The 26,117-nt window shown below is 34.5% G+C and overlaps 1 protein-coding gene and 2 long non-coding RNA genes across 3 annotated transcripts; 1 reads left to right on the forward strand and 2 right to left on the reverse strand.

The window, feature by feature from the left end:
* Window positions 1-2,093: 2,093 nt before the first annotated feature.
* Window positions 2,094-6,647, forward strand: CSN2 (casein beta). Its single transcript, XM_029951874.1, has 7 exons — window positions 2,094-2,148; window positions 3,085-3,111; window positions 3,203-3,229; window positions 4,251-4,274; window positions 4,371-4,415; window positions 5,907-6,246; window positions 6,367-6,647. The coding sequence occupies exons 1-7, from the start codon at window positions 2,098-2,100 to the stop codon at window positions 6,645-6,647; spliced, it is 795 nt and encodes a 264-aa protein (XP_029807734.1). The 5' UTR covers window positions 2,094-2,097.
* An 8,854-nt stretch (window positions 6,648-15,501) lies between these two features.
* LOC115284272 lies at window positions 15,502-19,041 on the reverse strand. Its single transcript, XR_003905148.1, has 5 exons — window positions 19,024-19,041; window positions 18,562-18,603; window positions 17,402-17,566; window positions 16,749-16,790; window positions 15,502-15,883 (listed from the first exon to the last, which is right to left on the reverse strand). It is a non-coding gene; the product is annotated as an uncharacterized LOC115284272 (long non-coding RNA).
* A 5,911-nt stretch (window positions 19,042-24,952) lies between these two features.
* LOC115286848 lies at window positions 24,953-25,890 on the reverse strand. The gene is made up of 3 exons (XR_003906315.1): window positions 25,690-25,890; window positions 25,075-25,098; window positions 24,953-24,988 (listed from the first exon to the last, which is right to left on the reverse strand). It is a non-coding gene; the product is annotated as an uncharacterized LOC115286848 (long non-coding RNA).
* Window positions 25,891-26,117: the final 227 nt, after the last annotated feature.

Genomic DNA, 26,117 nt, shown 5'->3' on the forward strand with positions numbered 1-26,117 from the left:
TAGGTAGAAATCATTTTCCAATCATGTGAACTACTTGGAATTAAAGCTCACTATTGATTTTATCTCAAACCACAAAATTAGCATACCACTAAATATAGTATATAAACCACCACAGAAGCAGACAGACCATCATCCACTTAGCTTCCTCTTCACTTCCTATCCTCCTCCTCGGAAAAAGGTAAGAATTTCACATATGAATTTGATGTATTCTCTCTTCACCTTTACTTCAAAGTAGGCTGAGATATTTGAAGAAAATAATTGCTTGAAAGATAGTCTTTCAAATAAGCATGTTTAAAGTAATACTGGAACTGTTTTCAACTCTTAGATTAAAAAAATAGAAATGTCTATAAAGATTTGGTAAAAATTATGACTGCATAAGCTTTGAATACAAAAAAATGTAGTAACAATGATTATTTTTTTGGTACAAAGCAAGTTCACAGGCAACATTTAAAAATCTATTTCTTGAAGATGTGGTATGTATATATATATATATATATATATATATACACAATGGAGTACTACATGGCAACGAGAAAGAATAAAATCTGGCCATTTATAGCAAACTGGATGGACCCTGAGGGTGTCATGCTAAGCGAAATAAGTCAGGTGGACTTATTAAAATATGTTATAAGAAAAAAGAAAAAAAGAAAAAAATAGATGTGAAATATAGAATTAAGTTAAAAAAGAAAATATTTTACATTATAAGGAACTTTTAGATGGAACAGAGATGACTTGGAAACAAAAACAAAGAGAAGACTTGGGAAAAAAAGAGTGCTTTAGAATATATTGGTCAAAATGAAGTTCTGGCTAAAAAATGGTATATAAAATGCTAATTATAAAATACAGAAAATGAAATGAGATCCTTCTTATACATAATGATCTCTACTAGAGTACCATATTCTTTTTTTTGAGTTCTGACAATAAAAATTATTTGGAAGCTTATGGTGCTCTTAAGCAAAGTAAAATTAAGATTTATATAGTAACCATACAAAAGATCTGGAAAAATATTTTTTCCTGAAGAGATAATTTTCAATCTTCAAATATTAGAAGGGATAGTTTACAGATGAATAAGGGAGTTTTTTCATGAAAGATTTTTAGTTCAGAAGTTTAGCTTAAATATCTGAGATCAAAGATTGTATGTCAAGCTATATTCGTAGCACAAACATTATTTTGTACAAGAAATTATAGAAATGCAACAAAATCAAGTATTTGGTACATTTTGGTAAAAATATTAACATATATCTTATATATACGACAAGAAGAGGTAGCCTGGAGTGAGGTTTGGGCAAGAGGACCTGATACTTTGGTAAATAATCAAGAAATCAGAGAGAAAAAAGGTACAGTGTAGACTCTCTAAAGTTATGTGTTACCAATGAGACAAGGCATTATTTGATATGTAGGGATGAGGAGTAGTGAATATAAATGGAGAAGAAACAAATCAATCAGTAGAGCATCTTGATAAATGGAGGAAATACAGGAAATGTTCAAATGAAATTTCAGTCTCATTGGAAATGAGATATGATTAAACCAAATATTCATGGAAATGGTTTGGTTTACTAAAAAAAGATAAGAATAAAATTTGATCTCTGCCTATATTTTCTTTGATCAGTTTCCTCCCAATAGAACTGAGGATCTATCAGGGCTGAGGTCTTCATATTTTGTTCACTGATGTAATCCCAGCACCTAGACAGTATTTAACAATGAAAGATGTTAAAGAAATATCTTTGAACAGATGAATCAATTAATAAATGTTTCTTTAAATAATTATAACTTTTTTCTGTCTTTCAAAAATAACAAGAAAACCATAGTACTGTGAATGAGATGAAAATGAGTAAGGTAGGGTAGAGGTGAAAGCTGAAAAAATCTGAAAAGTCGGCCATGAAGTATAAAAATAATATGTAAGAGTAAGGAGCCATAGCAGATTTTGACCTTGCCTATATGATAGAATTTTTATTAGTATTTTTTTCTAAAATGCAGAGATTTTTATTACATATTATCTTTAGTTTCTTTAACAGGAAAGTAGCCCTAGCTAAATAAGAAAAGTGATTGACCAATATATTACCATTACCATTTCCCCCTTGACAGGACTTGATAGACATGAAGGTCCTCATCCTCACCTGCCTGGTGGCTCTTGCTCTTGCAAGAGAGGTAAGAAAATGTCTAAATAATTAAGATGCAATGGACTATCTGTCTCTGTGTAGAGAATAGCATCAATAACGTTTTTAAAGTATGAATAAAGCAAATTCTAACAGATTTATTTTGACTTCCTAGAAAATTATTACATTTACCCAGTATTTCAACAATGTGCAATAGCGCAACAAATCTGGGCCAAATACTGTCTTTATCACTGTGCCACCACTTCCTAAGGGAAAAACAAATGGGCTGATCAGCAAATAGACAAAATGAAAAGAACCAGATGCAAAAATGATGGCAATAATGTTGCACAAATATGATGGCGTGCATGTACAACCTAGATAAATATATCTTATTCCAGTGATAAAAATATATGTATCTCTCACCTTAGGCCACTGGGTCTACTTCTACCTGTGTTTATCCAGAGACAATGAGAGGATGAACTATCAGGCAATAATCATAATCAGAAACATATTGTAATCATAATAAAGTGTTTAAAACAAATTAAAATAACTTTTTTCTGCTGCCCATCAAAAACTGTTGATTCATGTAAAATAAAAATATAGCAACAAAGTTACTAAATATAAAAGATAAAAACAATTACCTTTCAAGTCTCTCAATATAGCATTTCTTTTTAAATTTTTATTTATTTCTGAAAGAGAGACAGAGTGTGAGCAAGGGAGGGGCAGGGAGAGAAGGAGACACAGAATGTGAAGCAGACTCCAGGCTCTGAGCTGTCAGCACAGAGCCTGACCCAGGGCTGGAACCCAAGATCATGACCTGAGCTAAAGTCAAGACGCTTAACTGACTGAGCCACCTAGGTGGCCCTAACATTTTTTATTTCTCAAATTTTTGAAATAGCAGCTTAAAGAAGTAAAAATTAGACAGGAAGAATGTTTAATAATGAGTTACCTATGGAAACCAAAATAGTGCTTCATTTTTCCTTTACAGAAGGAAGAATTCACAGTGTCCAGTGAGGTAAGATATTTTTATTCAGAAAAACATTTCCAACCATAAATTATTAACATTCTGCAATAGTTATTGATTATTTTTTGTTTTCCCTTTACAGACTGTAGAGAGTGTTTCAGGCAGTGAGGTAAGACAATGTTTTTAGAGACAATTGCCCAGTCTTGGATGAGTAAAATGCTGTGCTGTGTTCTATTTTGCTATATTAGGACAGTTAGGTTAATGCCGCTATGTTCTGACATAAGTTTTGATGTAACTTTCAATTGTAAATGTTTAAGGACAGAAAAAATATCTGGAGAATTTACTATCTTAGTACTTTCTAAATTGGCTCATTACTTGAAATTTTGTCATTGTAACTCCCTCTCTCTTTTTTTTTTTTAATGAACTGTATAGTTTTCTGTCTTGAACTGTTTTTATACTGACCCGATTCACTGTTCTGATATTTATCGAGCCCCTTCTTGGATCAGACATTGACTAGGAGCTGTGGCACAAATTGAAAAGAGGGATGTCCATAATAAAGAGCTTACAACATAGTGTGTGAGCAGACATGCAAATGGACACATTTGTAATTACAATAGTCACTATAGTAGATAAAAGTATAGTCCTTGGGAGAATCAGGTGGGAATATACCCTGGCACCACTGTTTATGGATATATCATTACCTATTAGTTAACTAGTATACTTGGTCTCTCCACAGGTTTTTCAGACCCTTAAGGGAGGATATTTATTTTTTATAACTAATTTGAAGTATAAACATAATAAGCAAACTAAGAATGATTAAAACAAACAGAAGATAAAATTGATATTATCAATGAATATGATTCTTTTAGAATCAGATGGGGTGACAGAGATCATTTGTTGTCCTAGGGAAGGAGTGTGGAGATAGAGAGAAACTAACATCGATTAAATACCTCTATTTGTACTATGTTCACTAATTTTCCTTTCTTACTTAACTGCATTCATCCTTCTTTTATATAACAAGCTTATGCAGAACAGCACAACATATAAATTTCAGCAATTATCCTGAGTTTTTACTATTATCAAGCAAGGTGTCCATGTTAACCTATTACATACCTTCATTTTCTGATTTGTATTGACAAAGAAGAAGCATTCATAAAACGAAACCTAATTTTATTTTTATTTTTCTTAAGGAATCTACTACACACGTTAACAAGGTAACACCTTCATAATTAAATGTACTTATTTTCAAAATTTCCTACATTTAATTTTTATAGGTGGTAACATTTCTTTATATTTGATTTGGTTTCTAGCAGAAACTTGAGAATTTTAAACTTGGGGAGCAGCAGCAAGGACAGGTAAGTTATTTGTGATAAGTATATTTCTAAAATTATTATGAAATAGAATACATACAAAATATGTATATGTTCACTCTAAAGACTGATAATAAAATAAATACCAGTGAGGAAATTACATTTCAACAGTCAGGGAGCCTGAGTGGCTCAGTAGGTTAAGCATCTGACTTCGCCTCAGGTCATGATCTCTCAGTTCGTGGTTTTGAGCTCGCATTGGGTTCTGTGCTGACAGCTCAGAGCCTGGAGCCTGCTTCAGATTCTGTGTCCCTCTCTCTCTGCCCCTCCCCTACTCATGCTCTGTCTCTCTGTCTCAAAAATGAATAAACATTAAAAAAATAATTAAAAATAATTTAAAAAATAAATTTCAGCAGTCAGTATATTTTAAGACACAAATACATTTTTCAAACTTACAATTAATTTGCAGAGTATAGAATCAAAACCTAAAGATAATTTTTGATTTGCTCATATTTCAAGGTGGGAAAGTATGTTTCCCTTAGTCTCGAGGTAGATATTCTGATGAAATAGAACAAGAAGACAATATGACATGTTTATTAGCTGTATACCATTGGCCTTAAGTTTCTCTCTATTTAATTTTCTTATTTGTAATCCAAGAGCATTCATAGCCCCACAGTGTTGATAAGCTGATACACAGTGAATATTCAGTGATTTTATATAACATTTTGAAGGTTTTATACTAACATTTATGAATGGTGAAGTTCTTAAAAGAATTTCCCTTACACAGATAAGAGAAGTAAGGCACAGAACAATCGAGTACACAATTATCTGAAAATATCACACAGTTACTAAGTAGTAGAGCTTGCTTAAAATTAAAGATTTTCTTAGCAAAGAATTCATCATTCAGTTAAGTTACATATGGTAACATATTTATCGCATTGTAATATTTCAACTTCTCTATTTTATCAATGAAGCTGTATTGTTTGGAACTGACACCAAATATTTTCCAAATCAAAATGAATTCACAAATTGATACCTCTTGAAAGACATCAACAAGGGAAGTAATGTTAGAAGATGCCTGGTGTTAAGAAACTCTTCGAATTAAACCATAAGTTAAGATTTAATTTTTATTAAAACAACAACAGTAAATAAACCTTGGAGTTATCCCTCTAAGTCTTTTTAAATATATCTTTAATTATGTGAAAACAGTTTGCTCTATTATGTTGAAAAGTCCATGCCTATGAAGACCAAAGTAGATAGGGCTATCCAGGCAATTCAGAAAAAGGTGAAACAGGTCTTGAAATCTCCAAAACTTGATTTCAGTTTGATCTGTGGATTCACCTATGAAGGGAATGAGTAAATGAGAAATTCCTCAATAAGTGTTTTACTAATTAGTATTCACTTGACTGAAAATAATTTCTTAGCCAAGATCAGTAAAAGATTTTCTTTCTTTTTTCACTCTCAAAAGAGAGGAGGTTAATTCATCACAAATGACACTTATAGGTGACTCATAGACTCAAAGATTCTTCTTCTTTCCAGGATGAACACCAGAATAAAATCCACCCCGTTTTCCAGCCACAGCCTCTAGTCTATCCTTTTGCTGAGCCCATTCCTTACCCTGTCCTTCCACAGAATGTCCTTCCCCTTGCTCAGCCTGGTATGGTGCTGCCTTTCCTTCCCCCTGGAATAATGGAAATCCCCAAAGTTAAGGAGACCATCTTTCCCAGTCGCAAAGTGATGCCCTTCCTGAAATCTCCAATCGTGCCCCTTTTGGACAGCCAAATCCTGAGTCTCACTGATCTCGAAAATCTGCAAATCCCTCTGTCTCTGCCTCTTCCTCTGCTCCAGCCCCTGATGCACCAGATCCCCCAGGGTTTCCTCCAGACTCCCCAGGGTTTCCTCCAGACTCCCCAGGGTTTCCTCCAGACCCCCCAGGGTCTCTCCCAGATCCCCCAGGCTCTCCTCCAGACCCCCCAGGGTCTCTCCCAGACCCCCCAGGCTCTCCTCCAGACCCCCCAGGGTCTCTCCCAGACCCCCCAGGCTCTCCACCAGACTCCCATGCTTCCTCCTCAGCCAATACTGTCCATCCCACAGTCCATCCCACAGCCCAAAGTTTTGCCTTTTCCCCAACAAATGGTGCCCTACCTCCAGAGAGACATGCCAGTGCCAACCCTACTGCTGTACCAGGATGCCACCCATGAGGCCCAGCCTGTGACTGCCCCAGTTTCCAACCCCATTATTGTAAGTCCAAACTTAATAATTCTTCTGTCTCACTTATGACATGAATATGGTGGTAGGGGAAGTAAGTGAAAGCTCTACAATGAAAGAATACATGAATAGTGAGTAGATCTGAAATGCACATTGTTTAGATCAGTGATTCTCAACCCTAGCAACACAATAGAACTATCTATCGGACTGTTTCTTTCCAAAATCCCAATGTCGAGGCCTACCCAAAGATATTCTGATATAACTGTTCTCATCTTCAATGTAGAAGATATTGTTGGGAACAAATTATTTTAGAGATTCTGATTTAATTGACCTGTTGAGAATTTAGGTAAAGAGGACTAGGGTTATTAAAGGTGGAATTAAGTTTGATAATCTGATTGGGTTTGGAATAAAAAAGGTTTATTATTTTCTACAATTTTGAAGTTTTCCTTATGCACATCTATTGTGCAGGTGACTTTTTTCACATCTTGTTTTGATACATGTACCTATGAGGGTAAACAATTGAGGTGCTTATATCATCACTCACAGAATTCTTAGGGAAAGTGTCTGTTTCTTTGTCTAAATGTGAATCATATATTTAATTATTTTGCTTTCTTTAATTTTTTTTTTAATTTTTAAGGTCTAAGAGAATTTCAAAGTTAATGCCTCCTCCTCGCTTTTGGTAAGTTTTGGGAGTTTGGAGATTAGACTGATTATTTTTATAGTTAATATCTTTTTATATTTCATTCTCCTCAATAAGTCCAAGATATTGATAAACTTTATCAATATACCTACTTATTTATTAATGATCAAAGTGTCATGGATGTCTCAATGGTTGATTATTATCAACTGGCCTGAAATTTTTTTTTTAAAGAATTTAAAATCTTATGTGCTATTGAGAGATTTGACTGGTGTGTGTTCAAGTGCCTATATTCTGATGCTTGATTATCAGCATTTTTAGAAAAAAATGAAAATAATTTCTTCTACTTTAACGTGAATATATTTGAGATACTTGTAAAGACCTCTTTCATTCTCATTTCTATTTTAGGCTTCATAACTTCTATTTTTCTCTCATTTAAAATTTACATATCATCCTTTATTTCATGGGTCAAAATAAAATTAAGTTTTTCAGGTGTGAGGTTTAAAAAGAGGGAAATAAAATAGCTTTGGGATTCTTAAAATATGAATCTTCCTGAAATCATGGAAGACTAGACATTTCATTAAAACAATTTTAGGTGGGCGAATATTTAATCATATATGAATTTTTATATGCCTCCAAGGTAGGACTCAATATTTTGTATTTGTAACAAAATCTTTCTTGTAAATTAATCACACTAAAATTACAAATGAGGAGGGAGGAATAATTATGTCATATAACATAACTAATTTTATATTTGCTTTATAGTCCACAGAATTGACTGCAACTGGAAATGTGGCGTCCTTTCAATCTTTACATCAAGTTACAATGAATAATTTTGAATCTACCTGGAAAAAATGAAACTTTATTTTTCTATTTATTTTATGTATTGTTATTCATCTTCATTTGAATTTGCTCATAAACTCATTTTCCAAATTTTAATTCACTAATACCATAGAAGTTTAATTTTGAGTTGGAGATACCATAAACATGTGAAAAATATGTATAAAATAGTTTCTGGAATTATACTTATTATTTGAGACTCGATTTCCTAACCAGTCATTTCAATAAATTAATCCTTCAGGCATATTTAAGTTTTTCTGTCTTTATTATAATTTTTCAAGACTTAATTGCCCTTATTATTATTGTTAATTTAATATTATTGGTGTTAAGAGGCAACTGGATGTCTCAGTTGGTTAAGGGTCAGTTGGTTAAGTGCTTGATTTCAGCTCAGGTCACAGTCTCATGGTTTGTGAAATTGAGCTCCCTGTCAGACTCTGCACTGACAGTGGAGTGGACTTGGGATTCCCTCCCTCCCTCCCTCTCTCCCTCTCTCTCTCTCTCTCAGCACCTCTCCTGCTAATGAGCGCACATGCCTTTCTCTCTCAAAACAAAATAAAACAGATTTTGGTGTTAAAAATAGCCATGGGAAAATTGAAATTGAATGCAATGCTTTGAATTGAATGGTAAATAATATCAAAAATTGGGGAAAAGAGGGTGAACATACCCTGTTTTTACTCTGGAAAGTCTTGGTTTACACCTAGTGTCCCAGTTAAAGTAGTACACCTGTGACTTTCACTATCAAAAGTAACCAACATTGAATGTTATATAGTCACTATAAGCAAAAAACAAACAAACAAAAAAACCCACTTCAAATGAAAAAGCTGATTCGCAGCTCTGCTGTGAATGGTAGCTAAGTGGGGCTGTGAAAGTTACTCAGTTCTTTGGAGCTTCAGTTTCCACATCTATAAAATAGGCAACTCAAAGGTTTTATTGCAATTTTAATATAATCAGTGCACTGCACAGTTACAGGACAATTGTTCCCTATGGCTCCACATTACGGACTTCATTTACACCAGAGAAGCAAGAGCCAGTATCACAGTCAGAATGAGCTGGGTTACATGGTTTGATCCAGTAATACCCAAGAAAATAAGACGTATATGAAGGTTTAAAAATTAAACAATTTTGACAGGCTGATGTATCCTGCCCAAAGCAACTCACAGACATGTGGCGATAGTCATTTGCCTTTAAATACCATAGTGTTGGCCAACAGCCACTGACTCTAGAGACAAGTATACAGGCCTCCAGACCAGCTGGGATTAACCGGTGTTACACACAGGCTTTCTGGAGAAAACCTGTGTACTGATGAAGAACACTTGCTGAATAGCCTTCAACTTGTAGTAAAGTGGTGCTTGCATTGCTTTGCACTTCTGTTTACCTCCATTTACTTAAGATGCATATATTTACATAATTTATTATTGCTTTCAAGCAAACTTTTCTTATAAGAAAAGGCAAATTTGGTCAGAGACACACACAGAGGAAAGATAGCTGCATGAAGATGGACACAGAAATTGGGGTTAAATGGTTACAAGATGCAGCCACAAGTTAAAGAATGCCAAGGATTGCCAACAACCACCAGAAGCTGGGAAGAGCCAAGGAAGGATCTCCAAGGCCTTTAGAGAAAGCATGGCCTACCAACATATGTTGATTTCAAACCTCTAGACCCCAGAATAAGAGAGGAAAATTTTCTGTTATTTTAGGACACCCAGTTTATGTCAATTGTTACAGAAGAACCTAGGAAACTAGTATAATGAGGCACACAGATTATGGTTACTTTTTTCACAAATTATCTGAAAAGCTTTGAGAAAATTATTTCAAAAGTGGAGAACCAAAAAAAAATCTGCATTACTAAAATTATAAAAAAGAAAGTTTGCAAATGGTAAGACATTGGAATTGAACCCCCAAGTAAAGAAAAAAAAATTTTAATGATGAAAACTCAAAGAATGTACAAGACTTAATTCTCAACTTCTACAATTGCAATTTGGTGTATTTTAGTATGTAAGAAGAAGATTTTTATAACTCTCAGATTATTTTTAATTTTTTTTTTAACATTTATTCATTTTTGAGAGAGAGAGTGTGTGCAAGTGGGAGCGGGTCAGATAGAGAGGGAGACACAGGATCCGAAGTAGGCTCTAGGCTCCGAGCTGTCAGCACAGAGCCTGGGAGGGGCTCGAACCCACCAGCGGTGGGATCATGACCTAAGCGGAAGTCAAACGCCTAACTAATTGACTGAGCCACCCAGGCGCTTTGAAAACTCTCAGATTAAAAAAATGTGAGGATAGGGGCATCTGGGTGCCTTAGTCAGTTGAGCATCTAACTTTGGCTCAGGTCATAATCTCATGGGCCCCATATTGGGCTCACAGCTGCCAGTGCAGAGCCTGCTTTGGATCCTCTGTCCCCTTCTCTCTGCCTTTCCTCTACTCATATTCACTCAGAAATAAATATTAAAAAACATTAAATAAACATTAAAAAAAGTGAGCATATATTCAAAGCCAGGAATGTCCTAACACCCAAAGGGAGAGGTCTTTTTTTACAAGCAGAGCCAATTAACATTCTTCTACTGATGTGTGAATCCTCAGGGAAGCTACAGAGCAGTCATTTCCAGATTTTGGACCTGAACAACTCTAAAGCCCTGAGATGTAGGCTTTCATCTCTCTTACAAATTAAGTCAGGCCAGAGCGAAAGTGAAGGATGAACAAAATGGTAAGTGACCATCTCTAAGTTCCTAAATCCAACTATACTTCACTCTTGGAATTTTTAGTTACATGATCTAATAAATTTCTTCCTTTGAGGTAAGGTTACGTATGTCACTTGGCACCATAATATTCTTGACCAAATAGAATAAAATTTCTGTGTGTCATGGTTCTGTGATAGTGGATCCTTTTCTCCTTAGGACCATAGAGCTTAAATTTTTGAAGAAAAATAATCCAAGGTTGAGTTTTTTAATTACACAATATACATCTTAGTTCAGGTCTTGATAACAAAATACCATATACTTAATGACTTAAAAAACAAACATTTATTTCTCACAGTTCTGGAGGCTGGGAGTTCAAGTTCAAGGTGCTAGCAGATTGTGCATCTGGTGAAAGCTGTCTTCCTGGCTTGTGGACAGCCGCCTTCTTGCCATATCCTCATATGGCAGAGAGAGAGAGAGAGAGAGAGAGAGAGAGAGAGAAGAGAGAGAGAGAGAGAGAGAGAGAGAGAGAGAGAGAGAGAGAGAGGAAGAGGGAGCACTCATGTCTCTCACATCTTTTCTTATAAAGGCATTAATCTCACTCATGAAGATTCTAACCTCATGACCCAAGTGCCTCCCAAGACCCCTCCTCCAACTAACGTTACATTGGGGATCAGGTTTTCAACATATGAATTTAGGGTAAACACAGATTCACAAGCTTGTAGGTCTTATGAGAATTTAGGAAAGCGAAATACCAATTATTAGGAAAAAATAAAATATATTGGAAGATATGAGAGATTCAGACCTCTAAATCCCAAATGATCCTGAAGATCTTACTGTGCTTCTTTTTCATGATAAAATCATGATTTCTGTGGTTACCACAGCTTATGGTTGCCTTAATTTTCCACTTCTCACTTTTGCTTCATCATTGATATAGCCTGGCAGAAGAATAAAAAGACTTAGCAAGTTCCTTCTTTAATGTATAGTAAAGTACATAGACTAGTGCTGTAGGACTAGGATGTGGTCAGTAAAGAAAAAGGGACTGTACATTTTGTATTTAAAAAAAACTAGGGGAACCTGGGTGGCTCAGTGGGTTGAGCATCCAAAACTTGATTTTGGCTCAGGTTATGAGTCCAGGGTCATGGGATCAAGACCCACATCAGACTTTGCACTGAGTATGGAGCCTGCTTAAGATTTTCTCTCTCACTCTCTCTCTCTGATTTTCTCCCCAACTTGTGCTCTCTCTCTCTCTCTTTCCATAAAGAAAAAGAAAAAAAAACTAGATCATATTAAAAGTCAGAAAATTTTACACACAATTTATATTTATGGTTTCTCCTATGAGTCTCAGTATCTGGTCACACTTGATCTATATGCCTGGCAACAATGGATTGGAAGGAGTAGCAAAAGGAGAAGACATGTACTCAGTTCACAATTAGCATCATTTTTCTCCTGACCATTTTCCCACTTATTTATGTTATCTGCAGGGCTCTGGAAGGTTTTGTAACCACAATACAAAAGGAAACATTAAAAAATCATCTGTAGATAGATATGCCTAATTCTAAGGACCTACCACTTCTCCATGTCTTCAGACAATGCATAGAGACTGTCCTTTAACCTTTTTCTTAAAGAATGGACTTTTATGGCATGCCTGGATGTCGCAGTCAGTTGAGTGTCTGACTCTTGATTTTGACTCAGGCCATGATCTCACAATTGTGAGATCAAGTCCCACATTGGGCTCAGCACTGAGCATGGAGCCCGCTTAAGATTCTCTCTCCTTATCTCTCTGCCCTCTACCCCTCTACCATGCTCATGCGTCTCTCTCTTTCCTCCTCCCTAAGGTCAGACATCCAATTTTAGTCACTGTGTGCCTCCTAATAGAGTCCTTGGTCCACTGTAATTGGGGAAAAATGACTTTTATAAAAGTCCAATTTTTTTATTATTTTTAATTTTTTAGAGAGAGAAAGAAAGGCAACTTGCACAAAGCAAAGTGATACTAAGTAAATTCCAGAAGCAAGGAGAAAATTAACATTTTTAGAGATTTAATTGGGAAGTGATGGTGGTGGTAATTATTGCATGAGAAATGGTCAAACCAGAAGTGACGTCTGTGTGAAGCTAACGAATATATCCTTAGGAAAAAATTTAATAGCAATTTCATCATGACTATTTTTGATATATAAATATAAAAATATTTTGGTGAACAAAATATGTCTGGTAGATGATCTGTAGTTCAAGCTAGAGAGTGATTATCCACTCCAATTTCTGAATACGAATTAGCATGGATCTATAACACTTGAAGTAGGAAAAGTCAAAGTTCTGTAGGAACTTTATTATATTTTCTTTTTTTAGTTTTCCACATTTTGGTTTTTTAATTATTTTTTTCTTTTATAGTTTATTGTCAAGTTGGTTGCCATATAACACCCAGTGCTCATCCTAACAAGTACCCTCCTCCATGCCCATTATCCCTCTTTTCCTTTCCCCCCATTCCCATCAGCCCTCAATTTGTTCTCAGTATTCAAGGGTCTCTCATGGTTTGCCTCCCTCTCCACAACAAATTTCCCCCTTCCCTTCCCCTGTGGTCCTCTGTTAAGTTTCTCCTCTTCCACTTATGAGTGAAAACATATCGTATCTGTCCTTTTCTGCCTGACTTACTATAATACATTTTCAATCCTAGTCCTTGCCTTTGATCTGTGAGTTTTGAGGCATTTTCATAAAAAAAAAAAAGGAACTAGTTGATCTTCTTACAGAATCTGGGATCCATTCTCTGCTTTACCACTCATTAGTTACAATGGAAAATATCCTGATGATCTGTGATTCATATTGAAATTTCTTTGAGTCAAGTAATACTTAATGTTTTCCCCACAGTTTACCTCCTTTCAAGCCTGGTCCAAACCATTAATGGTAAGTCCTCGGCTCAGAGTGTATATTTGGAATAAATATACTTAGAAACTGGTTTAATCCCTATATATATCACCTCCCTGATGTATGGAGTAAAAAGGTCAAAAATTACTGAATAAAAACCATTCTTACTTCTTCTATAATAAAATAATTTTGCATCTCTGGGGAAATTGCAGCAGTTGTTAGAGAGTGAACGTTGTGGATGGAGCACCTGGGTGGCTCAGGTCATGATCTCATGGTTCATGAGATGGACCTCAGCATAGGGCTCTGTGCTGATGGTGTGGAGCCTATTTAAGATTCTCTCTTTCCCTCTCTCTCTGCCCCTGCCCCACTTGCTCTCTCTCTCTCTCTCTCTCTCTCTCTCTCTCTCTCTCAAAATAGACAAACTTAAAAAAAAAGATGTTAGGATAGTGAATTGTATCATTATTTGATTTCCCCATTTCTCATTTCGAACAGCTTCCTGGAAAGTAACAAAGAATTGCTGCAAATTTAATGAGATGGTGACAATTCAGTTTTAAATTTTTATTATTTTTTTATTGAACTGTACAATGTAGTGTACTTTATTCAGGTGCATAGCATAGTGATTGAGCAACTTTATACACTATGCTATGCTCACCACAAGTATAGCTAGCACCTGTCACCATACAACCCTATTACAATACCAATTATTGTATTCTCTGTGCTGCACCCTTTGGTTTATTCATTCCATAACTGGAAGCCTCTATCTCCCACTCCCTTTCACCATTGGCCCATCCTTCTCACCTTACTTATAGGTGGTATTTTAAATATGATATCATATAAATCCCTGATACTTGGCATTTCCCCCCTCCATCTTGCCTTTAAAACTAAAGAAGAAAACAATACCAGAAACAGTTTGCTTTCATCTTACAGAACAGAGGCTTCCACCTCATGGGAGAATTTTAAGGACAAGTCTACTCTAGTTTTGCACCACAATTTAGCCTACAGGAAACATGACTGTCTTATTCCATGGCTCACTGTGCATTCATTAACTTGATGACTTTATTTCTATAGGATTAATGACATGAGAAATATCAAGTATCCTTGAAGCCTTGGGAAGTGACATGATGACAGAAGTTGGGAGATACATTTTATGAAAACACAGGGGGCTGTACCCTCCATTAATTTCTTGCAGTTTCAATAATCTGAGTATATTGACAAATTTCCAGATAAAAAGTGTTTCACATGCTCTTCTTAACACGGAGAGAAGGCAGAAGACCCAGTGCTAAATGGTTTACTTTTCATTTTCAAGGCAAAAAAATCATCTTTGGGTGTTATGCATATACAATACATATTATAGGTAGGATGCAGAGCAATTGATGGCTTAGGCCATGCCACCAGAGGTCTTGTCACTTGTATGTTATAATCTGGTAGATACAATAGTTCTAAAAGGGTCATGACATATTGGGTTGGTCGGGAACCTGGAATATACGCTGAAAAGTAAATCTCACTTGGAGCTTTTAGGATATCAGAGCAAGTAATAACTGTCATTTTGAGAAATAGCCCCTTGTTGGGCTTTGAAGGATACTGAACAGACTGCCCTGGCTGCTAGGCGACCATATATGCTGATGTGAACATTTAAATGGTTACTGTTCGCAGTTGACTCACAAATGCCACACTGCTGTTCCTCTCTGTAGCCACACTTCATGGGAAATCTTCTATAAACAACTGACTTCAAGTGAAAGATCTTGGACCCCATTTATAATTTACCAGCATCAGTCAGAAGTGATATTTTAACTTTTATCATTAAAATGTGATTGAAAGTATCATAGAAAAATTTAGCAAAAACAAAATATTATATACATACTCTGAAAAGGTTATGTAAATGCTGCTGAATGGAATAATAACAGAAAGTATGGACTGTGCCTTGAAATTATAATTTATTGAAAAGAAAAGGAAAAATCTCAGTCGCTGTGCACAATTACATTAAAGGATGGCACTTACAGAAGAAGCAATTCAAAGACTTTTTAAACAAAATTTCCATCACAGAAACTTAGTAAAGACTTCAATATGCTCTGATTCAGTAGCCTTCACCCTGGCATGATATAACTAAAATTTAGACAATAAACTTTTAGGAAAGTTTAGCTTAAGAAAAATAATGATATTCTATTTAATACACAGTAGAGAACTCAAAAAGAAAGGCTGCCTTCAATTTGGGATTGTCTTATTCTAAAATAACAGTTGCAGCCTTTGTATGATGGTTTTACATGAGAGGGGAAATTTAGAGAATGGAATTTTCAGTCACATCTGTGAATAGAAAGAGAAATATGTGGTTAGGTATACTACATATTTTGAGTTAAAGACACACTTTTATGGTATGCACATTTTAATTGTCATTTCCTTCATTATAAGGTAAAGCTTGCAGTGTTATTTTGCTTTCCTGTGGTTGACATATATATCCATTGTTCCTGACTTTTATGTTTTGAAAATAATACATTAGTAGATAGTATTTTCTTTTGCAGTAATATAAATGCATGGCAATACAAGGCAACTAGAAGAAAAAGTTTCCATGTGGGTCAAACTTTTATCATTTTCTTTAGTCTGATATGTGGGAAAGAAAGTTGACACCATTGTGAAGAGAAGCGCATGCCTGCGTGTGCGCACACACATGCACACACACACACACACACACACGCATGCAAACACATTTAAAAGCTCCAATCAAGTGGGCGAAGGTAATTAACACAAATCTGTTAACTTTTCAGTCTGTTTGCCAATTGACAAACAATTTTTTGGTTCCACGAGGTGACTTGCTAAGGGTTTCTACTGCAGTGAGCACGAAGAACAGGATACAACTGTTGGGTTCACCTCAGTCTCAAGGTCACATCTTCATGGAAAATCAGTAACATACACACTCCTATAGTTGTATAGGATTTTCAATATTAAAAATTATACTAGTTAAAATTGAGTACGTTTTTAAGTTGCTGTTTAAATACAGTATGGTTGGGAAACAAAAGTTTGCAAATTTCTAAGCCAATTTAATTATTTAAATGCTAATGTGTTCTGAAGTAGCTAGACTTCAGTGGAAAATAAAATTATAGCCTACAATCAAATTTTGCACTTTGCCTTCAAATGAAACTAGGATTAGTGGTTAGATAATTTCCAAACTTACCAAGGGCCGTAACTGTGGAGTTCCTGAGAAATCTTAATTTTTCTGAAGGAACAAAAATTGTTAAAATTATGTGATGAAGGTAGTTGGCAATAACATTTTCTTAGCCCCGCCCCCAAAATGACTGCTACTTATTTTCTGTGTCTATTTGCCCAGCTTTGCAAAGATGATTATATTTAATCACATTGAGAGGTATGAAAAATAAGTATTGTTATACTTATTTAAAGTAAGCAAACGTCAGGATTTGAGTTTAGAACTACTAGATACCAAAATCTGTGCTCTATTGTTATGTGTATCATGGGTATATCCCAAAGAAAGGCATTTGAAGATTAGTAAAAGTGCGAGGAGAATAAAACTGAGTTCTATATTAAAATCCTTTATACTTTTAATTTGGAGAAAGTCTTTTTTCAATCCTCATCAAGAATGAATTTCATTTATGGAATAGGTAACACTGCTCCACGTATTCCTGACTATTGGATTGTTAGCCATAGATACCAGAAAATATTATTAATTTTCCATTTTAGAAAAACTCTCATATGAGGCACTGAACACTGATTTGCCATGTATACTCTAGATCTGTTTCTACGGTATGTTCTGTAACTGATTTTCTTTCATTTCCTTTGGTAGAACATCAATATGTAGGTAAATGAACTTACCTACCACTCTGGCACAACACCAATGTTTTCAATGTTCTTGGAGACAATGGGTTTAGTGACTTCATAGAGTGGTGGGTAGGCAATATGCTGCATGACTTGTGGAGGGTAAAACCACAAGGTATAGGGTGGTAGAATTGCACCCAGTTGGTAGACTTGTTGGAGAGGCTAAAAGGAAAGATCGTTGAAAAGCAACAATGTATGAACAATTGTTATTCTGAATCTCTGAAAAGGAATCATTTCAATTATTTCAGACAAGGCTATTAGCAACACAGGGATGATTATTCTTTGAGATCTCTGGAAAGAAACAGAAAATATGAATTACAGATTCTTAATAAAACTTCAAAGATGGAAAAAGCAACCTATTTGAAACACATCTCACATAAGAGATTTGGGAACTGACACTAATTTTGCCAATTGTTATTTCCTAGAGGCAATTTCTTCTAAGACATATGGAACATCCTCAAAAATCTTTATCAAGATTCACTAAATGGCAAGCAGTGATTTGAGGGCATCATTGCTGGTATGGAATTGACCTTACTGTTCACAGGATTCAGAATTGTTATGGCAGCACATAGTTCATAGTGCCTGGTTATTGCCTTAAAAATGAAATCAGAATCCCTAGAAATGCTGTGGAACAATGGAATTTAAGGCAGGGGAAAGGTTGGTATTTGTTATGAATTACTGACAGTTTCATTTCACAGATAAGAAAACAGGATCAGAGAGTATTTTGACAGAGGCATTCAGTATCTCTCCAGATGGTTTCTTCAAAAGAAAAGTGTCAACTAGTTTGAGACCTTAAGAATTCTGAATATAAATTGAATTTTAGAATCGAAAATGGGCATAAAAATATAAAATTAAAAAATATGTTAAAAGAGAAATTAGTGTAACCATGGAGATTAACACTTCATAGTGCTTATGATTATAAATAAGATGCCCACATCAGCTGAGACAGAGAGAAGAAAACAGCTTCCATCCCAAAGAATAGCGATAAGTAGTGCTAATCCCTCCTGTCAATTGATATAAATTATCCTAGAAGATGGGAGTGAGAAATAACTTCTGGAGAAGAAAACAACCTCTTCAAGTATGAGGGTATTTAAGAACACACATATTTAAACTTTATAGTCTATCATTTTTCTGTAATCTGTTAAGGAAAATATTACCAATTGAATGTGGTTGTTTTCAGTCACTTGGCGCAGTTGTTCCTGTTTAAAAGGAAATACAGTACATTCTAAATGTACAACTTGTTCATTTTACAATGTACCAAGAGTATACCATCATCCATTAAATTGAGGATAAACTGTATTATATGCCAGAATTATGAAAAAGTATTAAAACACTTTTTATTTTGTAACTTTAGAAAAAAATATTCAAATGGTACGTGGTGGCTCAGTCAATTAAGCGTCCAACTCTTGACTTGGGCTCAGGTCATGATCTCGCAGTCATGAGACTGAGCCTTGTGTAGGGCTCAGCACAGAGCTCAGAACATGCCTGAGATTCTCTCTATCCCCTTCTCTTTCCCTCTTCCCAGCTGGCACATGCACACAAGCACATGTGCTGTGTCACTCATGAAATAAATAAACTTAAAAAAATTAAAATATTTTAGATTTACTAAATAGTCTTACCTGGTCCTGAATAGCTTTCTAGGAAAGAGAAAATGTTTTGTTTTAGTATATTAATTTATGAATAACAAACGTTTACTAGGTACTTTCATTCATTCAGGGATACATACGTATGCTAGGCACTGAAGATATACCATGAAATACAATGAATATTATGAGCAAGACCATATAGTAATAATACTTGCGGAGATTACACCTTAGTCACATACCTAAAATAATAAAACATTATTCTGGTAATTTCTCAGATCAGTAACGGTGAATTCCGGGGGGATTCTGATATATTTAAATTTATTTTAAACATAAGCAACTTGGACACCAAATAAGAATAACAATTGAGTTTCAAATTAAAGTCATTATTGGTTTTCCTCTTTTTACACTGATAACAGAAAAAAATGAAAAATGTAATTTTGCTAAATAGGACAGGACCTTTTCCCTAAAGTCTTAAGTTGATTTGTTGTAACTAAAAGTAAAGGGTTTGTTTTTTTCCTCCCAAGCAAAGGACTATAAACATCAAAAGGATCAAAACTAAATAGTGTTAAGAAGGTTGTGCTGATGGGTATGTTTTTTGATCTACCCATATGCTTGGTATAAAAAGAATTTATAACATTTTAGTTCAAATGCACATCTTGATAAAAGTTCTTCATAATGTTGTAAGAAGTCTCATGAGCACAGCAAACTTTATAGAGACTATGGGGTGGGGGCAGGAAATTGGACTTGCTACAAGCCAGATTTAAGGCTAGCTGAGTAGGAGATTGCTAATCCAATATTCAAAATAACACCAGGAATTGTGTTTCCATTTCACACATAAGAAAACAGGTCCAGAGACAATAAGTACAACCTGACCATGCTTAGAGAGCTTTGACTAAATCAGTTTGAATGTTTAGGACTCTTCTGATTTCTCCTACAGGGCCTATACTGTTTTCTTAAATCAAGTTTACTTGGCATATCTGTGCTTCCATGAGCAAAATGTTTATGTCCAACCAGCACTGATTTTGAGGAAATAAATACATGATATTGTCCTAAATATAATGCATCATCAGAGACTATAAGAGGATTTGATGTAGAATTTACTCAAAGTAAATTTCTCCTTGGTTAGTAATTGTGTATAAACTAGACAATATTAGTCTAGGCATAAATAGAAAGAAATGGCTTTGACAGTAAATATGTAGGCAATCATATGAATAATTGTTCAATGTATTATTAACTACCAGGGCTAGAATAATATCTTGAGAAAAAAATGAATATATCATTAGAAGTGCACCCAACATAAAAATTTAATGTATTTTAATTCTGCAGAATGAGATTTTTGTATTATAATAAGTAAACTATTACCAGCTGCAGTTGGTTGTATTTGCTCAGTCTGCGAAGCTGTTCCTTTTCAAAAGAAAAAATACTCTCAGTTGCTTGGATACCATTCAGTCCAACCCACCATTTTTAAGTAATGAAGCTAGAATCCTACAATGACTTTTCCAGAAGAAAGAATGAGGACTATTAATCCTGAGTGTTACTTCTATCACAGATAATTTGGACTAATTCAATTATTTCTTTTTAAGACATTAGAAAACTGCTTTCTTAATTTTTTTTAGTTTTTAATTTAACTTATTTTATTTTATTTTATTAATTCTATTAGGGAGAGAGATACCATGACCTAGGATCATTACCTGAGCCGAAATCAAGAGTCGGATGCTTAACTGACAGAGAAACCCAGGAGCCCTTAACTTATTTTTAAGTTAAAATAAATTAAAATACAGTCAGATAGAAGTGAGTATTCAGGCAATTTTACTTAAACAGTATCTTGTTTCAGAATTATTAAGAAAATTAAAAATCAGTTTTGCTTTCTGACCAAATTTTTTAACTGGTCAAATGAAAGCAAAATATTAGATAAACTGGGGAAAAATGATGATGCTTCTGATATTAGCCACAATTATTGATCATTTACTTTGCACTGTAGATTGTATTAGCTGCTTTTACATCATTTAATATTTATTATTGTCATTTTATAATTTAGACTTATAGCAGCTAAGTAAACTGTCTAACATCATGCTGGTAAAAGGCAAAGCATAGGGGCAAACTCAAGTCTGGCCCAATCTATGGACTGTCATTTAAATACTAGGCTACTCAGAACCAAACTAGACCATATAATGCAAATATTCAACTGAAAGTGTGTATTAAAAACCTGGGATTAAAAAATTCATTAATTTTATTTTCAGAGAAGAATCAGTCAATACTAGCGTCCATCAGACTACTTACTATGGATTAAATTTTAGCAGATAATGAGAAGGAGTAATAATTTATCGATATAACATTTTTACTCATTTCCTGGTACATTTGTCTTTGATAAGCTTGTAATGAAATTTTATCAGATAACGTTGAGAGAGTATATCTTCCCTTAATATGGCCTTCTGCTAAAAAACAAAAACAAAAACAAAAACATGTATGTATATATGTGTGTGTGTGTGTGTGTGTGTGTGTGTATATATATATATTTTTGTGTGTGCGTGTGTATTGTTTAAGTAAACTGTAACGTATCTTGGCAATATTACTATATTTTAAATTTGATGAACACATCTTACCTCAGTGTTACTGGGAGCAACTTCCTTTAAAAAAATAGAAACAGGCACACTTTTAATTTTATAACATTTATTTACATTTAAGGTAAGAATGCTACTTAATGAAACACTATTACTAAATAACTGTGGTTCACTGACTTGAGCCACAAACTCCTGCATAACTGAGACAAGGTGACTAATTTGAGGTATATATTGTATTCGAGATTCCGTTTCTTTTTTTCACTGCGTTTACCAGGGAGGTTATTCAGAATGTTGAACGTGGATATAAAATATTCACCTTTAGTGAAGTCACAGAAATTTGGGTTGGTCCTATTTTGTAATTTGGATGAAGGGCTTCCAAAGTTAATGGAAAGACTTCATCACCTTCTATGCTTACAATTTTTTTTAGGTTAACAGAGGTCCAAGAATTTATAATTAATTAACCTAGAATGGGTTGATTTCTACACAGAATATAACATGTTAACATAATTGATTTAGAAACATAGCCACCATTATAATTTTTAATGACAAGATTGAGTCCTACCAAAATCTGGGAAAGGCAAAATAACTAGGGAAATAATGGTTGGCCATTACAGATGACCAAATATGATTGTTTGCTCAAAAGCAATCCTGTCAGTTTGTCTCTGGTAAATAATTGTTTTCTTACATCTGTTAGGGTGATATTCACATGTGTTAAAATTGGAAGCAAGCTGCATACATAGCACCTTAAGACATATGTAACCTTCATGGTGCAAAAAGCTTTCACAAATGGTTTCTAACTAATCTGGATATCTAATTAACATCAAAATCACTTACCTCACTTGATGAACTGCTGCTAGTTTCACTTTGCTAAGAGAAGGAAAACCAGTGTTACTGACCCTGGTATTTTTAGAGTTGTAAGGAAACTAGTTCCACACTTTCATCTTGGGTTGCTAACTCCTGGTTTCAGATTTGAAACAAGTGATATTAAAAGCTTCAGGGTCAAGCGAAATAAGTCAGGCAGAGAAGGACAGATACCATATGTTTGCACTCATAGGTCTAACAGGAGAAACCTAATGGAGGACCATAGGGAAGGGAAGAGGGAAAGAGAGTTGGGGAGAGAGAGGGATGCAAAACCTGAGAGATTATTGAATAATGAAAAGGAACTGAGGGTAGAAGGGAGGGGAAGGGAGGTGGTGGTGTTGGAGGAGGGCACTTGTGGGGAAGAGCACTGGTGTTATATGGAAACCAATTTGATAATAAACTGTTAAAAAAATAAAAATAATAAAATAATAAACAACAACAAAAAAGCTTCAGAGTGAATATAATGTGTTTTTTGAAGTGCCAATTTTATTTAAAATATATGTAGAGAAGAGAATAATAACTTACCCAGTAACTTAAAAAATATCTTTTAGTAAAACAAACACAAGCATCCGATTGAGTAGAATGCAAAATGTGTATGGATTTTTATGATCAAAATGAAATTTGAAGAAAAAGCCCCATTGAGCTGAACTACCCAGAACCTGGGTTAAGTGTTTATTTTCAACCACCTTTGGTGCTACTTTGAAGTGAATAACCTGGAAACATTAAATTACAACAACCAATTTCAGCATGGACCTAAAATTATATTGGCTTTTAAAACATCTACCCTTTGAAATATGTAGTTTTCCTTCTAAGTCGTGTATGTTCATATTTATGTATGATATAATTTTTGTATCCAAGTGCAAATTTTAAAAGGCTGATTTTAATATTCAAAAGACTATTCATCTCTTCGGAGAGTTGGTTAATCATATATTATGGAGTTCCACGTTTTTTTCGTACTTTTAGATTGGGGAGCATAATTCATCCTAGGTGATTTCTTCAATAAGTTCTTCCGCCCAAGGACTGCCCTCAACAGTGACAGAGCTCATACCCCGAGATAGCAGAGCTGGACTTTTGGTGGAGCCTCATGTTCTATTTGTAAACATTCATGCATATTTTGCTTTTTGCTCTTTATTTTAATAAATAAGCAATGTTTCCCTGATTATTATACAAATGACCTATTCCCTCTTCCAATTTTAACTTTATCAGGCATGACATTGTACATGCATGGATAAAATAGGCCCATTTGAGAAGTTTAATCTTGCTCACTTTGAGAAGATGCTTTTGTATAAAACAAGGCGTAGAGCATATAACTGTGTATAATATAAAAGTGTAGAGTTTGTCTTACCTCAGGGTCTCCCATGACATGCCCCTTAGGAAAAGAAAAGAGAATTAATTTTATGTTTCATGATAAATATTCAAATGTGAGCTACTAATTGCCAGAATAAAACAGCTAGCAAAGAAAATAGAAATTTGAGGCAAGAGCCAAGTGATAAGGAGCATAAAAAGCCTGCCTTCCCTGGTTGAGCTAACCAAAGGATTTACCTCCCTGATCTGCATCTCAGACTTTAATAAAACTTATTTTGGATTCTTATATGTTGTGACAAATCAATGTAAATAATTCTACATTTTCCTTTAACCAGTCTAAATTCTTCTGTTTTCTTTGTTTGGCTTTTTCAAGTTACAGAGCAACACCAGACTAAAGACCATGTGGCAAACAATAAAAGTGTACAAATCATTGGCTCAATGGCACATATGTACTTAAGCAAAATGAATTTTTTCCATCTATATTCCATAGCAATGTAGTGACATTAGCAATAAAATTTAAACCCAAAATATTAGTGCTGGCTTATTTCTCCAGCTAATTCTTGCCAATGTGTGACATATCCTTTTTCTTTCTTGAATTAGAAATATCAGTCTTTGTTTTGACTCAGAATTATTTACTTTGTGTGGGTATGTAAAAGGAATGTTTTTACTTCTTTATTTTCCTTGTATTAGATTTAATAGCTTTAAAACAAAAGGTCATACTTCAGTTGGTTTATTCTTAGTATTCTGACAAGAAGAGATAATCCTCTCAGATATGAAGGGTAGTTACAGAGATATATTTATCTCATAAATTTTGAGCACCTGTGTGGTCTCTTTATACCAAATCTATTAGAAATCTAGTCAGTAACTCAGATTTTAACAATCATGTTTAAATACAGTAAGTTTCAACTTTGACTATGTAAAACACCCTTTTTAAGTGCAAACTATTGGCCAGTCCACAATTGCATCCATGTAGGTACACAGTCCTTCCTTTCTTCATTCATCCATCTATTCATTCATACTAGTGTTTTGTCTCCCCATTGCTATAAAATAACATCAATAAAATCCATATTCTTTAGAATTCTCAGCAGAATTCATTATTTTGAATGTCTGAAAAGTTCCGAGAAACTACAACTGCTATAGAAAAACCATTTTTTTCTAAATTGAAGCAATTTTCCTACTGCAGGATACATTTTTCTCGGCCACACTATTTAAAGAAAAAATGTTGGTACCTTGGGCTCATCATTCTGTATTTCTCTCAGAAGTTCTCTTTGCTGAAACCAACAAAGTGTAGCATGTAAAATATATTTTTGAAAGAACAAACTTTTAAAATATTTTAAATACTATTGATATTCCTTACCCTAATCAGTTCACTGAGGGATTCCTTAGGGATAGAAAAGAAAAGAGAAATATTAGTGAAGAGGGATATAAGTGAATGAACATCTGTAAGAAAATGTACTTTGCATTGTGCTACTGCAAATTAAGAAATAAATAAGTTTTTCATGAATACACTAATATTTCTTGCTATATCATTTCTAACATTAGTTTCTCTTTGCTAAGCTTCCTTTGCTTAAGATGTATATAAATATGCATTTAAAATAATAATAAAAAGGAGTCACCTCTTGATTTCAGCTCAAGTCATGATCTCACATTTGGTGAGATCAAGGCCTGCCTTGGGCTCTGTGCTGAGTGTGGAGACTGCTTGGGATTCTCTGCCCCTACCCTCATGTGTGTGCTTTCTCTCTCTCTCTCTCTCTCTCTCAATCCCCTCTCAAAATAAATTAAAAAAATTTTTTTAATTGTCCCCTTATATTTTATTTTTATTTTTTATCTTATTTCAGTCATAGTTCTGAGTCCTCTTGAACTCACCTGTCTCGTTAAGTAAACCTAATATTTATTTACATACAAGGCAATAAAGAAGTGGATAGCACAACACTTGTTTCTCATTGTTAACTTTATGTGGAGATCTCCTTACCTGTCTTAACTCTCTTGGTGTAAGCTACAAAAGGAAGGAAGGAATGGAGGGAGGAAAGGAAAAGGAAAGGAGGGAGGAAAGAAGGAAGGGAGAAAGGAAGGGAGGAAGGAAGAAATAAAGAAAAAAGTTATGTTAAAAATCATTCAGGTAAAGCTGGGTTTCGTATCATATCTTTTAAATGGTCTTGAAGTCAAATTTCTATTTGTGTTTTATTTGACAAGTAACTAAATTATAGTACATACAATACATAAAGGGGTATTGTTTAGAGACAGAGAATGTTCCATCATAATGGGTGTGTCAATTGTGTGTTCTACTTAGGTTATGCAAAGGAAAGCATAAGCGTTTTACAAAGAGCCAAATGCATAGGCACAAATTAAAATTTAATGTAGCTCATTAATATTTGAACATCTGGCTTTAATATTCTTTGT

The sequence above is a fragment of the Suricata suricatta genome, chromosome 1 (genome assembly GCF_006229205.1).
Source record: "Suricata suricatta isolate VVHF042 chromosome 1, meerkat_22Aug2017_6uvM2_HiC, whole genome shotgun sequence".
Classification (NCBI taxonomy): Eukaryota; Metazoa; Chordata; class Mammalia; order Carnivora; family Herpestidae; genus Suricata; species Suricata suricatta.

Bases quoted from the DNA above. Each gene is read 5' to 3' on its own strand.
- CSN2 (XM_029951874.1), top strand. From the start codon at position 2,098: ATGAAGGTCCTCATCCTCACCTGCCTGGTGGCTCTTGCTCTTGCAAGA. The intron at 3,230-4,250 runs GTAAGACAATGT...ATTTTTCTTAAG, and splicing joins AGAGTGTTTCAGGCAGTGAG to GAATCTACTACACACGTTAA. The intron at 6,247-6,366 runs TCCAGACTCCCC...AGACCCCCCAGG, and splicing joins CCAGATCCCCCAGGGTTTCC to CTCTCCTCCAGACCCCCCAG.